The sequence below is a fragment of the Caloenas nicobarica genome, chromosome 20, assembly GCF_036013445.1.
Source record: "Caloenas nicobarica isolate bCalNic1 chromosome 20, bCalNic1.hap1, whole genome shotgun sequence".
NCBI classification, from domain to species: domain Eukaryota; kingdom Metazoa; phylum Chordata; class Aves; order Columbiformes; family Columbidae; genus Caloenas; species Caloenas nicobarica.
This window is the reverse complement of record NC_088264.1, coordinates 6,420,218-6,436,503: the sequence shown is the minus strand read 5'-3', so window position 1 is coordinate 6,436,503 and position 16,286 is coordinate 6,420,218. Positions and strand designations below refer to the sequence as shown.

General features: G+C 50.3%; 1 protein-coding gene across 1 annotated transcript in view; it reads left to right on the top strand.

Annotated features, from left to right (window-relative positions):
* Positions 1-1,094: 1,094 nt before the first annotated feature.
* Positions 1,095-16,286, top strand: part of RXRG (retinoid X receptor gamma) — a 37,666-nt gene continuing 22,474 nt past the window's right edge. Inside the window, exon 1 of the mRNA XM_065648952.1 lies at positions 1,095-1,191. Within this exon, the coding sequence (XP_065505024.1) occupies positions 1,095-1,191 (97 nt within the window). The remainder of the gene's footprint in view (positions 1,192-16,286) is intronic.

Genomic DNA, 16,286 nt, shown 5'->3' with positions numbered 1-16,286 from the left:
GTTGAGCTCACGCTGCACTCTGGGACCTGCGTGTTTTATTGCTGTAAATGTGGAGAAGTCTGAGAGAAGGAGGTGGTTAAAACCCCCTAGAAAGTCTGACTGATGTTACAGAGGAATATTCTTTGTGGGGTTGTGCTGGGCCGGGCAGCACACAGTGTACGGGATGGATGGGACAGTAAAGTCAGAGCAATCCTGCCCTCCATAACCCCAGCGATGTTGACACAGCCTGAAGGGGAGTGCAGAGGAGATGAGATCCTGAGATTATCAGGGCAGATAGGGGAGAGGAATGTTGTTTGCTTGTAGCTCTTCTTCATCAGGACTGGCAAAATCCAAACGTGGAGGGAAGATACAGGCGGACGCCCACGCACAATTTGAGAGTGTAACAGAGATAAGCAAGCTCAGGGGCAAAGCCAGGGGCTCTAACTTCAGCACAAGAAAAACTGGTCACAGCACAGGCTGGTTGTCTTCTGGAGACAAGGGTCTGTCCAGGTCACCTGCAAGCAGCTAGTGACACTGCTCCCTTGTCACCCGCCCACGTCATTCTCAGACAGCTTCAGTGAGGCAAAAGCCAGCTCTGCCTGGTCTCCACTGGTGTCCAGTGGTGATGTGGCTAACGCTACCACCTTCTTGATGGCAAACTTTGTTACCAGGTAGAGTGGGTAGACTTGCAGATAAGAGAAAAAAACACCAACTGGTAGAGAGAAAAGAGGAAAGCAGAACTGAGACACATGCTCAGGCAGGATGGCAGTTGGTTGTTTGGTGTCATTCCTTTAGGAGCTTGGCTTAGAAAAGAAATTGCCCCCAGGAGACACTTTCTCAGGAGAGTTGCTTTGGACCAACTCCTTTGCCTTGCAGGGCCTTTCCCAGGCAGCCTGTGCCACCAGCCCTCCCCCCGGCATTGCAACATCTCCCGCTTTCCAAAGAGACAGGAGCCCAAAGAGCAAACACAGGAAACCCCAGCCCCGGTCAAGGTCTGGGAGGTAAATTTGTAACTTAGGACAGATCCTGAGGATGCTGCTCTGTAACATGTAAACGCTCCTTTCTTTTTCCAATAGCCCAGCACAGCTGAGAGAGCTGATCCCAAACCTCCCTTCATGGTTGAGTCCGCTGAAGAGACAGGACGCAGGTTGGGAATGCAGCCGGGCACGCAGGCTCCTTATTCCCTGGAGACGGGCTCCTTCCCTCACTTCTGTAAGTCCTTGCCCTGTCCCCGTGCAAATCGGCTGTGGGTTGGGCAGCTGCATGGAGGGGCGGCAGGACACCGCGGTGCCCATTGCCAAGAGCCGCGGGGTTTGCCCGACCTCCTGGGCATGCTACTCCTGTAGCAATAGGTGCTGACTAAACGGAGCCTTTAGGGGAGTTAAATTCAGGCACAGCTTTTGGAAAGAGACCCTCGTAGCACTGTGTTGTCCTTTCCATTGCAGGAGGGAAGTCTCAGTTTAAACATGGGAAAGAGCTATTTATCAGGAGATGTGGTGGGGCAGATGGGCTGGGGAGGAGGTAACAGCTCCATCCCTGAAGGTCTCTGGTTTGATTTGGGGCAGGAAGATGGATGAGATGAGCTTGCCAGGTCCTTTCCAGACCTGTTTTCTGAGAGTCTTCCTCCTGCAATGGAGGGGAAGAAAAGCATTCAGGGTGTGGAAGGGGATAGATACTGTATTTACAGGTGAGGGCTGCGATGGCTTTTGCTAACGGAGTTCTGGGGATCAGCTCATGCAGGTTAACAAAGGACAGGTGGAAGTTACATGTAAAGCCAGTCAGGAATTTTCCATGAGAATAATACTTTTAACGAGGTGATGTTTCTCCAAAAACCGAAGCTCTCTGTGGATGAATATTGATTTTGTTAAATATATTAAATATATTTGTGTGTGTATGAACAGAGAGAGAGAAAGAGAATTCCACTGGGAAAACTCCATAGTGGTCTAATTCATTTTGAATCCCTTTGAACCTGGGTTGTGTTTTGAACTGACTCCATGTGTTTCACTACCTCTGCTGTGTATGAGCTCTTTGCAATATATCTATAACAATATTCTAACCAAAAGGAATACATTTACTTGCTTTTATGTATTTCCAAGTCACAAAAAACTTAAAACCACTTTTCTTGCTGCTTTCATAGCATATATATCGCATATCAATATCAAGTTTAATTAGCATCGGCAGATATGTTATTTGTCTGATTCCTGTACGTCAGGTAAACCAGTGGCACAACAGCTGGATGCCAAGTCACCTTTCTTCCAGGGGCTGAACACTGGGAATCGAAACCCTTTTGTCTTGGGCAGATCAGAGGGCTGGAGGGACTGCAGACAGGGCAGGGATTGCTCCTGAAGGGCCCGGAGGTGTTAGCCGAGTGCAAACGAGCCCGCAGCAGGCTGAGATGATAAGGCAGTGGGTAGGAATTTGCTGGCTCTGGCTTGGGCTTGCAGTGAAGGTGCGTTCCCCTCCTATTTGACTCCCTTCCCTTGGCTTTCCCTGGTGTGTGTTGGCAGCCTGTGAGGCCCAGCAGGACCTGTCACCACCTGCCATTGCTCATGTCTGCCCCAAAGGCAGAATTGCTGGTGTCCAGGACTCACCGAGCTGGTACCAGCTCTGAGCATGGTGAGGGGCTGGCAAATCCCTCCTGCAATCTGGACTCAGACCACCTGTGGGGCACACAAAGAGCCTGTGGGTTTAAATCCTTCCCCTGAGCCAGGCTAAGGGGAAGGAGACTTTGGCAAAAGGCAGCACTGATAGCTAGGCAGGAACTTGGAAGCATTTTGGAAAAGCCACCTAGGCTTGTGCCTGACGATAGTGCTGATGTACAGCTCCCCACATGAACCCTGTGCGATTCTAGTGGGGTTTCTGTAGTGCCATGCAAATGGGGAGGTGATGCACAGCTGTAAGACATCCTTGGTATCTCTCCATGTTGGCAGAACCCATGTTATAACCAGGACATTGAGGAAGTGTTGTAATTTTTGAAAATTCTATTTATTTATTTTTTACAAGTATTCCAAAACCTCAACATACCTGGACTCTAAAGTGGTCCCAGGGTGAGGGGAGTTTGGGTCAGATTCCATCTGTTTTGGAAGATTCTCTGGCTTTTTACTGGGGTGATTTACTGCCAGCAAGTGCCTGGATGCTCACAGCTCTGTTTCCTACAGAAACCTGGACAAATGGGTGCGCCTGTGAGTAAAGGACAGAGACAAAATTGTATTCTAGTCTCAGAGATGTAAAAAGCCGATCTGGGTCATGAGAGCCAACTCTTATCTCTCAGGTCGAAGAAAGGCTGCACAAGAGCTCTGGATGGTGTTCAGCCCTAGTCTCAGTTTCAGGCTTAGTCCCCAGACTCTGTTGTCGGGAAGTGATCCACACAGGATTTGTCACCAGCTGCAGCCAACAGAGTCCAGAGTTTAACTCTAGCATGTGCTGCCAAAACCAGCTTGCAGTGGGTTAGCCCCTTCCACTCTGCATCTGTCAATAAAGCGAGCATCCTTCCCATCTTGACTTTTCCCAGCTGACCTTTTTAAGCACAGTTGCAGGTTCTGCCCGATCTTCCCTTTGACAGCTCTGAAGATTCATTCCGAACTTTGCAGAGGCAATTGGTTTACGGGAGAGATCAGCAACCTTTCATGGGCACGGGGCCAGCCTACCTTTGTCTTTCTCAAAGACAAGCTCACGCACACCTGAAAACATTTGCAGGGAGCTGGGAGAAGCTGCCTTTGCAATGGATGAGAAGGTCCCCTTCAGACAGTGAGCTTGGAGCCATCTGGCTTTTGCATGAGAAAGAAATTTCTGTATTGAAGTCAGGGAGCTGGGAAATCACGGGTGACTGAAACAACAGGAACAAATCCATCTGCAACTTTCATGTAACTCCAGCGATCTTCTAGGAAGACTTTTATTGCTGGGCCTACTCCTTCCAGTGGAGAGGGTATAATAAAAGCCCTTTAATTAGCTGATGAGAAGGAAGTTTCTTCTAAGCTAGACCTAGAATGTTGCAGGAAGCATTATTGCAGTGATAGCAGTAGGGCAAAGGGTGGGTGGGTGTTTGTTGCGGGTGTTTTGAGTCTCCTCTTGATCTGCTTCAGCTGAAAACCCAAGGTGGGCATCTCAAGGCCTTTTTTTTTACCCAGAGGATGAGGCTAGAAGGTGGTTTGGAGTGAGACTTCTGTTGCTGCGATCCTGTTCGGTTTTTCTCCTTGCTCCTGCTGCGGTAGCTTGCTGGGGTGATTCAGAAGTTGAGCTGAAAGTCCTCACCATGTACCTGGTGTGATGCCTGGCTTTTATGCAAAGTAAGTCCCTTGCTTGTTCTGACCAACATCCTACTGCTAAGTGGGTGCTGCCTCTCCGGGGAGGGGTGCTGAGGTGCGCTTGCGAAAGGGAGAGGATGGGGCAACCGGGTGCTATCTCAAGGCTCATCCACATGTGTGACCACGAGGACAGAGAGGAAGTCTCTGGGAAATTGCAATAAATGAAAGCAAAATTGAATGTGCCAGGATGGGGAGGCACAGTGTGGTGTAGCAGTGCATTGCTGTGCCCTGCAAGCTACAGTATGTAAGATCTTCTCTGTCTGGGTGACGTGAGGTGTCTTGAGTAGGTTTCTCTGTGCCCTCTCCTGTGGAGGAACCCTGCGTAGGCGTGAGCCTGGAAAAGGCAGGCAGCAGCGTGGTGGCTCTGACATGCCAGGATGAGAATGCCCTCGCTGTCCTTGATGTTGGTGGCTGCTGAGCACAGCTCTCTCCTCAGATGGGCCCTGCGGATTTTCTGCAATGCTCTTGTTTGCTTTCTTGTTACTGCTTTTTAACAGGAAGCCTTTGACACAATTCTGGCAGAAGTTGCTCTAGCGTTGTCCTGCCTCTTCTGAGCTTTCTACAGAAATGTTGGATATTGAACAAGACATTTTGGGGCCAGGTCTCAGATGGCCCGTTACCTGTGAGGGGTGTCGGAGGTGGCAGCCGCGGGGCGGGGAGGCCTCTGCACCCAACTAGCAGAAGTCCTGTGCCGTCTGGAGGTTTACAAGGGCTTTATCTGTACTTTTTGCCGTAGCTGATATTACTGTGATTACACGTATTTGTTACTAGAGTAAAGCCCCTGTTTTCAGTGTTTTGATTGAAGAAGAGCAGCGTTACATTGCAAACCTAGTCAGAGAAGCTGTGTTTAGAGACCGAGGGAGACTTGGGGGTGGATTCTCCTCTTGTTGGCACCAACCCTGCTGGGCTTGAGGGCACGAAGTTGAAGTGCACAAGGAATCTGGGTCTCCTTCTAAAAACAAACAAGATCTGAGTTTGCAGTCCCTCAGCACCCTGGGGAGTATGTGGGGCATCTGCTGCAAGCCCAGAGCAGATGCAGTCGGCTGGGGAGATTGGATATTTTGAGGTGCAGCTTCAGTCCTTCCCCTTAAGTCTTTTTCCTTGGGATTCTCAGCTGAAAGGAAGGCATCAGAGCAAAGATGCCTTGGACTGGGTGCTGATGGTCACATTTGTGGGTCCTTGGCATAGGAGCCAGCAAGGTTACGGGAGGATACAGCAGTGTGTTGGGAGGAAGGCTGCCTCAGTGGCTGGCTGGGCTTGGTGGCAGCGAGGGGGTTAAAGCCCGACCATTCTGCCCGATCAGTCTGGCTTGCCTGTAATAACCAATTAACGGAGTGTAATTGTGCAAATCCATATGTGGCAGTAATTACCAGGGAGATTAATGGATTCCTTCCTTTCTAAGCGGACCCCACTGCAGCTTGCCAGCGTCCCCCCGCCACCCGAAAGGACTGGGTGAAGGGGAAAGCAGGGGAGCCACTCTTCCCTGGCCGCTCTGTGATGAAGCCAGGCGGATGGGGAGGCCCCGTGGGGACTGTCCAGTGCTTGTTTAAATAACCCTTTTCATCTCCCTGCATTTGCCTACGTACAGCTCGCTGCTCCCTGGCTCAGACCTGGCCTTCTAAGGACAGTTCGTGCCCAGCCTGCTGGGACCCAGGCTGCCGTGTCCCTGCCCTCCCCATTGTCCATTCATTCCCTGCTCTCCTTTCCCTTGTTTAGCCCTAATTGCTGCAGAATATCACATTGGTTTTCAGTCTTCTTTTGTAGCTTTGTTATTCTAGTTGCAATGGGTAATCCAGCAAACTGTTAAAGGCATACATGAGGTGAGGAGGAGACAGCAGGGTGTTTGGGGAAGGTTTTTAAGCCAGGCAATGGGGTTGAATTTGGGGGATGGTGGCTTACAGGCAGCCTGGGCCTGCCACATCCTTTGGGATGAGTTTTCTTAGGGATATAAGGCCATAGAAGCAAAGAGTGACCCTGGAGCAGGTGAATACTTCCCCCTGTGAATGCCGTGGGGAGGGAAAGAGGGCACTGAAGCCTGCTGAGGGAGAAGGGGGTGCATTTGGGGACCTGTCCCCTGTCAAGTCACCTCCTGGGCAGCATGGGCTCCTCCACAGTTGGACCAGCACCTTGGGCACTTGAGACACAAAACTGCCTGTCCCACTTGGCTGCCCTGACCAGCGTTGCCTCTGCATCACATACGTGTGTCTGAGACGTGCTGACCCATGGTGCAGAGGGAGCAGGGAAGAGCTCAGCCCCGTTTCTGTGCCAGGTGATGATCCCAGCCTCTGACAGACAGCTCGTGCAGGGCGTCAGCCCGTGGGGAGGGCTGATGTGCTGGCCGGGGATCTGTCTGTCTGTCTGTCTCTGGCTGCACGCACAGGGCTGCGGGTGCCCTGAGGGCGGCTGTGCTTGCACAGCTGGGGATGGGGCAGGTGGCTGAGAGCCCAGTGCCCTTTAGAGCTTGGGATGGCAGGGAGCGATCACATCACATCTTGCATTAAGCATCCTTTCTGCCTTCATCAGGCTGAAAACAGTGATGCTGAGGTTTGAACCTTGGCTTGTGACTTCTATTCATTTTCCTTTTTTCTTTTGTTTGTTTGGTTCAGGTTTTTTTTCCTCTTCTTTCTACCCACTTCATGTAGGCTGGGACTTGGGCTTGGAGTAGGCCAGAGCTATGTGGGCTGAGAGCATCCCATGGGTATAAAAAGCAGAAAGATGGAGCCAGGCCAGATCTTGTCAATAGTGGGTGCTTACAGGGGAGGAAGGAGCAGAGTATGCTTGAATTTCCTTCCTCCAGCAGGTATCTCTCAGTAGCCTCTGCCGTGAACTGTGCAGCATCTTCCATCAGTGATAACTATGCAGGTGCAGGGCTGGCTGCCATAGTGACATCTGCACAGACATCCTTGCAGAGCACTGGCTGGCCGTCGCATGGTTGATCTCCAGCAGCCCCAGCCCTGTTCACTGGGGAGAAGGTGACAGAGGTAAATGACTGTTTTCTTATTGTTGACTCATTACAGAGGCCAGGATGTGGCTGCTCTGAGGGAATGGCCATGCAAGGCGCTCGGCAGAGACATAAGCAAGGCTTCTCTCCAAGGAGGGAGAATGCAGATGATGGAGGAGCTTATTGCTCAAAGGTGATGGGGATGCACAGAAAGGTGCATCTTCCTAGAGGACTGGGAGAAGTTGGAGAGCCCTGACAGGAGTGCTGCTTTTGGCTCTGCTTGCTTGGGGTCCCGGGAGCCATCCTGCACTGATAGCTCAGTTTCCACCCATAAAGAGGCACTCTTAGGTATTGCAAATGGGGTTGTTTTGTTTGTCAGAGAGCCGTGTCCGTTGGTGTCAGCTGAGGCCCTTGACTGTTTTAGCTTTTCCATTTCACCTGACCAAAGGTTCATCAATACTCATCTCCCCTCACTGCTGTGTCATCCCAGGTTAGAGATTATGTGTGCCAAAATACTGCATGTAAACATGTCTCTTGGGCCTGCGCTGCTTGCAGGGGCTTGAAGTAGCTCCTGTCTTGAGGGAGCAGCCTAGGAGAGCTTCCCACCTGGCACAGGTGTCCAGGGGGACTCAGAGAAGTGCTTGGGGCACTGAGGGATGTGTCTTGCACAATTACTGGGATGACTGAATTGTTTGGTCTTTGCTGCCCTGGATTTTAGGTGCCAGGGTGGCAGTATTTCGTGGATAGGCATGATGTAAAAGCCTTGTTAATGAAACGAGCTGGGGAGCCTGATTTGTGTGGCTATGGTTTAGTTCTTACCTGTCCAAAGTTCCCTGTGGGAACAACCCTTGGCATGTGCCGAGTCCCAAACTGTGCTTGGGAAGTATCTGATGGGAAGTGCAAGGGACCGTGTTTACAACCAGCAGCACAGACCCTAGGACCTTGTGCTGGTGAATTTACTGGTACGGCCCTTCCTCTGCTTCTGCTGTGCAGAGACTGCTCCTTCTGTTCAGAGGCTTGAAAGGACGGGGCCGAAACATGTGGCTGTGGGCAGGTGCTCACTTCTTTCTCTCTCTTTCTACTGGGAAGAGGTCGGGGGGACAGAGAGCAGACAGTGCCAGCAAATGTCATTCCACATCCCTGCAAATTCTTCGTGTGTTTGCTCCTTGCTGCTGCGCTGTCCTGGCTCTGTATGGCATGGTCTGTGCTTGTCATGATACAGTGGGTTCCTTTCTGTGGGGCACAGGGAATTTCATCACGCTCCAATGGCTTTAAATACCAGTGAATTTTCCATTTGGTGCAGGGAAACCTGTGGCTTTTGGGAGGCGAATATGTTTGAAATGCAATGGGAGGGCATTGACGAGGAAAGAGATGCTCACTGTAGCTGGCTCCTTACCTGCCCTTCGGCTGTGCAGATGGGTGAAGGGTTTTAAACAGCTTCTACAGGGAAACATTGAGGGGAACTGATCTCATGGGAGAACATTCTGACTGAGTTTCATGTCATGTTTGTCTCCCTTCGGCTGCCACTGGAAGGTGAGTCCCAGGGGAAGGATGGCAGCTAGAACAGATGAGGGATGTGCATACCTGTCAGGGCAAAGAAAAGAGATGGCTCAGTCCCCTGAATGTCAAACAGACCAGCCTGGCAGAGTCTTGAACTGATGTTATGACCTATAAAGAGATGATCACAAAAGGAACCTCTTGGTTTTCTAATTAATGAAGGGTATCTTTGGGCTTCAGCTGCATAGCTGCATGTCTTTGCAACATAGCATCAAACAGGATGTGTCTCTGGGCAAAGATTTGGCGTGGTTTATTGTTTGGAGGTTTTTTGGTGTGTTTTTTTTTCCCCCCTGATGACTCAGAGACATTATAGGTGTGAGCTGGAGGCTTGCAGTGTCCAGGGCTGCTGTGCTAATAGTGCTCAGCCAGGGGTGCTGGATCAGAGTATTTGGAGCAATGGAAACTTGTTCCAAGACTTGTTTAAAACTCAATGGAGCTCAGGAGAGCCATCCCCAGGAAGATAATGTCATTACAGAAACAGATGAGATCCTTGTGCATTAGAGGAGATGGTAAACCATTGAGAAACCTACCTCTCCCTGTTTCATGCAGACACACGTGTATTTTAGCAGTGTTTGATTTCCTTCCTTGCTCTCAGAGGACCCTGGTGTCTACTGGAAAAGGGTTAAGGAGCCAGTGGCACCTGGAGAAATGAAGCAAAGGTGCGATCCAGGTGAGCTGCCTGGCTCCTGAGGGGCTGCAAGCATCCTATGAAAGGGGCAGCAGCTGCACAATCACACTGTGGCTTATAGAAAACACCTCATTGACTGGAGCAAGGACTAAACTGCAAAGGCAGCTGGCTGAGAAGTGCCGACTGAAGCTGCCCCTTGACGATATGGTAGATGTGGCTTTCAGGCCCTCGACCCAGACCAAAAGCTCTGTGGCCGTGTGATGCAAAGCGCTAATCTGGTGTAAATGCCTTCTCGTTCTTCAGATCTTTTTAAATGATAGTAATGGGCCAACCTGACAAGGCAGGCTTTATCCTGGATCAGATACACTGGCTGCTGGAGAGCAGATCATGTTGTAGGCATAAGAGCGCAGGAGAGACAGGAGTGATTCAGGGAAAGCCAGAGTCCTTTCTATGGCATTAATGTGACATGTGCAGTCAGATGCTCCAGTGGAGAAACCCAGTGTGAGCAAGCTTGAAGTCTGTGGCCTTGCTGGCTTGGAGAGAGCATGGGTTAGAAATCCAAAGGTACGTGCTGATTTCCTGCCTCCCATGGCAGGATACAGAAGAGCCTGGGATGAGGTGTCTTATGATAGATGTCAACCTTCTGGGCTTTTGGGGCCTGGCTGCTGTAGCTGGGACCTTGGGGACAGGGCTGTGGCTGGTGATGGTTACTGTGCCCTCAGCCGTGAAGGTATTGGTACTAGCACCTGATGTGAAGCTGTTCCTCTTGGATGCCTCCAAGCCATCCTCCCTGAGAAAGGAGCCACTCAGAGCAGTAATAACTGCTGTTACCTTGAACTCCAAGGTATCCGCGTTTGCCTGTCTGGTATAAATAGACCGTTTGAGGCAGCCAGATGTGATGGAGATTGACAGGTTGTCTCTGGAGCTTTGCACTTGCTGAAGCAGGAGGAAATGTGAAAGCATGTAGGTGGGGATGCACAGGGTGAGAGCAGCAAGCAAAGTCCCCAGCTGCACAGCGGGCATCTGCCTTGGGGAGCCCTTGGTGGCCTTGTGTAGGGCAGTGCTGTGACAAGACCTTCCCCACCCTGTGCTGAGCTCTGGTGGCCATCAACACATGCAAGGTCCAGCCAACCTTGGTCTGTCTGCTGTCAGCTGTGTGCCACCCAGATAATGCCCTTGCCAAGGAGAGGAACATAGTCGGCTCACAGACATCCAGGTTTCCCAGGAAAACAGAATGAAGAATGGAGCAGGATCCAGGGGGGTGAAAAAAAGGCTTTTTGAAAGCTTTCCACGAGTTCTGCAGAGATAGATGGAGGGACTGAGTTTTACTTTGGTAGTTTGTTTCTGGATATTCAGAGAAGCCCTGAAATCTGTAGGTTTTTGCTACTGAGAGGCTTTTTTTTTTTTTTAAGTCCGTGTCCCTGCAAGCAATAACGGAGGGTTAACCTGGTCAAGGAACCATCTTCTGTTGAAATATTCCCTCTGAGAAATAGTTGTTGTGGGTGAGTGGCAAAATTGGGAGCAGTTGCACAGGCTGTGTCTTCTAAGGTTTCTCTGAGAACTCTTATTCAGGAGATGAGGAAATCTTGGTCTTCAGGGTGTAGTTTTCTTTGGAGGAAGGTAACCTAGCTGTTTTCAGGCATTTTGCAGAAATCCCAGCTTCGTGTCATGTGTGCAGCAGTATTAAAGAGGGGTTTGCATTTAAATGACAACCCGTATGTCCTCTGGCACTCTGGCTGGAAAGATTTCTTGCGGGGTGGTATCAAGGAGGTATTGGGTGAACCATTGCTTCACCTGTCCTTTGAAAGCCACTTGCTGAACACCAAATAACATGTCAAAGTGGAATTTGTTAAGAGCAGGGTGTTCATTTGCCACGAAAATCTCCTCTGGACATGACAGCCTTTTAGTCAGGGACCTGCCTTTGGATCTGAGTGACTTCAGCACTTGCCCATAGAAATCCTGGCTTAATTCAGTCCTTGACCAGCCTGGAATCCTGGTTTTATAGCCCGGTTTGCTGCCTTGCACCACTGCCAAGAGAAGTCAGGTGCTTACCTTGAAATGCAGAGGGATGCGTGACTCTCCCAGTTGCATTATTGTGGTTCCTTTCTTGTCTCTATGATCTTTATTCCCGCAAAACTAAAAAGATGGAGTGACTTGTCTGAAAGCAGGCAGGGAGCCATGAGCTCCCAAGCCCTGAGCTAGTACTCTGTTGACCCAACCGTTGCTCCTCGATACAATACATGTTCAAACCTTTATTTGGAGTAGCACAAATCTCCTGTGTAATGGGGCTTGCGTATCCTTCTGCAAACCCAACCCAAAGCAATGGATGCTTTTGACAAAACAATATTTTCCAGAGGGTCCAAATGGCTGGTTTTTTGGGATCCACCTTACCAGGAATACTTTGCTGCATGCTTTTCCATGACGCTACTGCTGCTGACCTTTCTGCTCTGGCAAGGGAGAGTCGCTGGGAAACACATAGCCAGCGATTCTTCGCTGTTACAAAGGCTGGGATTGTTGGCAGCTTGACGCCCTAGAAAGTGTCTAATTGACTTGACTCTCTCTAGCTGGGCTCCGAATGGATTTTCTGCCTCAGGATATCTCGGCGTTATAGTGGACCTGTTGTTTTTGCTCCTCGCATGATATTAAAAACTGCATTGTTGGAACAGAAAGCGTGAGTCAGAACGGATGTGCCGCGGGAGCTGCCTGTCACCCAGCGAATACGTGCCAGCGCAGAGGAGCCAGACGGAGTCACCTGCCATCCGCAGTTTGGGGCTGAAAAGTTTCTTGGAGCATTCCAGAGAATGAGCTTGGCTTGATGGTATAGATGACACCTCATATTCAGAAATGGACATATGTTAACCTGCCCTTTGCATCCCAGATAGGGAGCATTGGCATTAAAATATCTCCTTCTGCAATATTTGCCCGTTCCAGTGCAGGCTTGGTCCCAGGTGCCCTCAGGGCTGGGCAGATGGCTTGCTCAGGTGTCTGCGTCACCCCGTCATCTGTCACCCGTGCCTGGGAGCATCTCACCTGCATCTGTGTCAAAATGTGCTTGTGCCACCACTGGTGCCTGCCTGGGGAGGTAATTCCCTGGGAGGAGTGGGCAGCTGGGCCCCACAGCCAGCAAAGCTGCTGGAGGTGCTTAGGCAGGCGTAAGAGGATTCAGTGACACCGCTGATTAGTGTCGAGGGCCTCATTACGGCGCTGGTAATTGAAGGTCTCTCAAGGTTTAAACAGACTGGGAATTATCCGCCCTCAGAGGTTGCTCTTGGCTGCATTGGACGGCGCTTTCTGCAAGGTAGGCAGTGCCCTCCCTGGAGCAGCCTGATACTGGGGGTGGTGGCCCGTGCCCTCCGGAGTGTGGGGAGGGGACCCACATGGGGTGGCAGCCGTGGGGTGCAGGGAGAGATGGGGGAGGCCTGGGGAGAAGGAGAGGGCAGGCTGTGTTACTGCAGGTGTGTTTGTGGGACTGCTGTTTGGATATGCTGCTGCCGCTAATTCCATTAGCCTGGTGGGTCTCTGGGGCTAATTTTATTAGGTTGGTGTCTGTGGTTATTGCTTTACAAGAGACAGCGGTGAGAAAAGGCAAGGCTGGATGGGGAAGGGATGATGCAGTAGCTCCCTTCCTCTCTATCTCCAAGGAATCATAGGAGATACATTGCTTTTGGTGACTTTTGCCTGTTCCAGGCCAATGTCAGCTGGTACAGTAGATAGATGAGGTTGGTTCAGTCTGTTGATTAGCCCTGAGAAACCCAGTTTCAGGTCCCTGCTCTCCCACTGACTTTCTGTTTGGGCCTGAGCATGTCACCTGATGTCCCAGTGTCCTCCCTTGGAGGCAAGCAGGGAGGGGAACAGGCATTTTGGCTCCTGGAGTGCTCAGCCTGGTAGCCCCTGTTGCACCTCACTAGCCGTGTGAAGGGAGCTCCAGCTCCAACACCAGCACACCGTGGGCAGTGGGTTTTCTCTGGGACTCTGTAGCTCCAAAGCAGTGTGTCCGGAGGAAGATGCATCTGCAGCTGTAGAGTTATGAGGGCTGCGACCTTTTTATTTCCATATGCTGTTCCCACACACACAACCATTGGATGCCTTTGCCTTTAAAGAGAGATGGGTTGGGGGACTGATGGGATTCTCAGTTATGTTTGAAGTTTTCCTGGTCCAATACAATGTGCAAGGAATAGGGATCATACTTAATCTCTAGATTTCATGGTTCTGGGGCAGAGTGGAATAAGATTATTCCACTTTAGACCTTCACATGTTTAGGGTCTGGATCCAGAGACCAGCATCTCAAAAGCCTTGAAGTAGTGCTGAGAGGTCTTTCAGATACTATTCCAACACACTGCTAAAATATTGGCTGCAGTACAATGGCCTTGGAAAGCTAATGGGGAGGTGAGTGAGTCCGGAAACCCCAACACAACATTAGTGTCTCAGTTGGCTTGAATCAGCAATGCTTTGTCGGGGGTCCCACTGTGACTGATGCCCCCCAGGGCAGGGCTGCTGGATGGCAGTCAGCACTGAGTCCCATGGCAATGGTTTTCCTTCCTAAAATAACAGTGGCAGTCATAACGTCTTCTCCTTTTACATAACAAGGGGAAATAAAAAGGATTCAATAATTTGAAGCAGTCACTTGTACTATTTCTAGAAGAAATTAAGGGGCTGCCTCTGTATGGTCCTGCAGCACTTAAGAGAGACTGGACTGGTTCCTGGAGTCTGTCACAGACTGATTTGGGTACAGGGGCCATACTCCAAAACCAATGGTGGTCCCCTAAATGAATTGCCCAATGCTTGCTTTGCCTGAGAAAAAGGCCTGGAGGGGTTTCCTTGCTCAGTGTGTGCATGTGTTCTGCAGCACTAAGCACTCACTAACCCAGATCTGCTAAAAATCAATAAAGTAATCCACTTACAGCTTGGGACTGCCAACCTTTTGAAGGAGCTCAGAGCTGTTTTGTCTTCTTTCCTCTCCCCTTTCTTCTAAGCTGGAAGAAAGAAAAGAGGGATGGGGAAGAGGATGCTGGCAGAGCTGGACTAAAATCAGGCTCTTTGCTCTGGGCAGATCAATAAAAATAATTCCCCACTAAAACTTCATTAGCATGGAATTAAAGCTGCTGAGATCCCGTGTGATCGGTAAGAATTAATGGTACTATTAAATCTCAGCTCCGTTGGTGCTTAAAACACAAAGCCTCTGCGTTGCTCACACCTCCCTGTCCCAGCGCTGCTGGGTCTGAACTGGACATGCAGCCGGTTCTGATCCTGCCCTCTCGTCCAGTCTGGGGACAAGGGACAACCCAGGCTGGGATGGTGACAAGATGCAACTCAAGCAGGTGGAAACAAACCTGTTGTGCAAGGGTGGATTTGTCTCTCATACCAGTGGTTTGGTTCTGGTGGGCCCTGGTGAGTCTCTGTGGGGTGATGGACAGATGATGGGAAAGGTCTCTGGGTGGGTGCAGGACAGGCAGGTTTTCTGTTGTGCCAGAGCTTTCCCCTGATGCCGGATCAGAGAAACATCCCTCTGGCAGTCTGTGCCTGGCGCTGCACAAAGTCTCTGTCTTCTGTGGAAGTCTTGGATCTTATTCGAGGGGGTGTATGTGAAAATCACTTCTTTTGGGAGCAGATTGCTTGTTGGGGTTTTTGATTGCAAAATGTTTGTTTCAGTTTTGTCACAGAGGAAAAAAAATTTACCCTGCTGAGAAATCCAATTTTCTGTCCAAAGATTGAAACAAGTCACCTTGCAGCTGGTTCTGCAGCGCCCTGGATTTCTGCCTGTGGGGCCTTGGGACACCCCTGCCTGTGCCTGGCTCTTGCCTCCTGCCCCAAACAAGGAACCCCAGCGCGGCTGTTAAAGGCCAGCACCAGAGTCAAAGCCAGCGTTATCCTGAAATAGCAAACTTTGCCTAGAGGTTAGAGACCCCTGGGGTCGCTGGTGAGCTGAGGCCATTTGGATTAGTGCAGGGTAGAGAAGGTTTTGGAGGGACCCATAGGTGAGTGTGGGGCAGCACCCACTGAAACAGGAGCTGTGCCTATGGCTCCTGCCCCTGGTGTAGCTGTGGACACTTGGAGGAGGACTGGCCCTTGCTGAGGACATTCACTGGAGATGTCCTCCTATGTTGGAGTGGTGGCAGAGGGAGGACACAAGCTCACCCGGACAGGGAGAGGGGCAGGACATAGCACCACACAGATGCTGCTGTGTTATGCTCTTGTGCTGGTTATCAAACCCTCTGGTCTCCCTTCCCCAGAGCTCAAAACTTGTGTCCTGTGAGCAGGACATGAAGCATGCTGTGCGGCTGCCTCTCCTCCTCTGGAACAGTTCTGCAGTGCCATTTATGTTTGTGCAATAAAACAAATGAGATGTGAAAGGTGGCCAGATAGAAAATACAAGAGCTATCTCTTCTGTTTGTATTCACCCTGCAAGACTGCAGTTACTTGTTTTTTGCCTCAGTAGAACCTACTCTGAATACTGATCTCTTTTTTTTTTTTTTTTTTTTTTTCAAACTGTGAGAAAAAACAGTGCGTATATACCTGGGCCCCAGCTAATGGGCTGTGCAGAGCACTGATATTATTGCCTGCAAACCTCCTTGCCCCTGACACCAGTCCAGTTATCCATTCATTCTGCTAAGTGGAGATGCATTCCCAAATGTTGGGCTCCTGTGCCCAGATAAACTCCAAGTCCTGGAGTTGCTCTGATGTACCTGCTGCCCATAAAGAGCTATGTGCCCACGGCATGGTATCCTCCTGATATTGTATGTTATCTGGTGCTGGTGAACAGATGCAGAGCAGAAACGGGAGAAAGCCAAATCACCTTTGAAAAATAACTTAAAAATCATTAATATGAGGGAGAGGGGAAAAAAACCAAACCACCTTCCCTTGTTTAAACTCTCTGGCG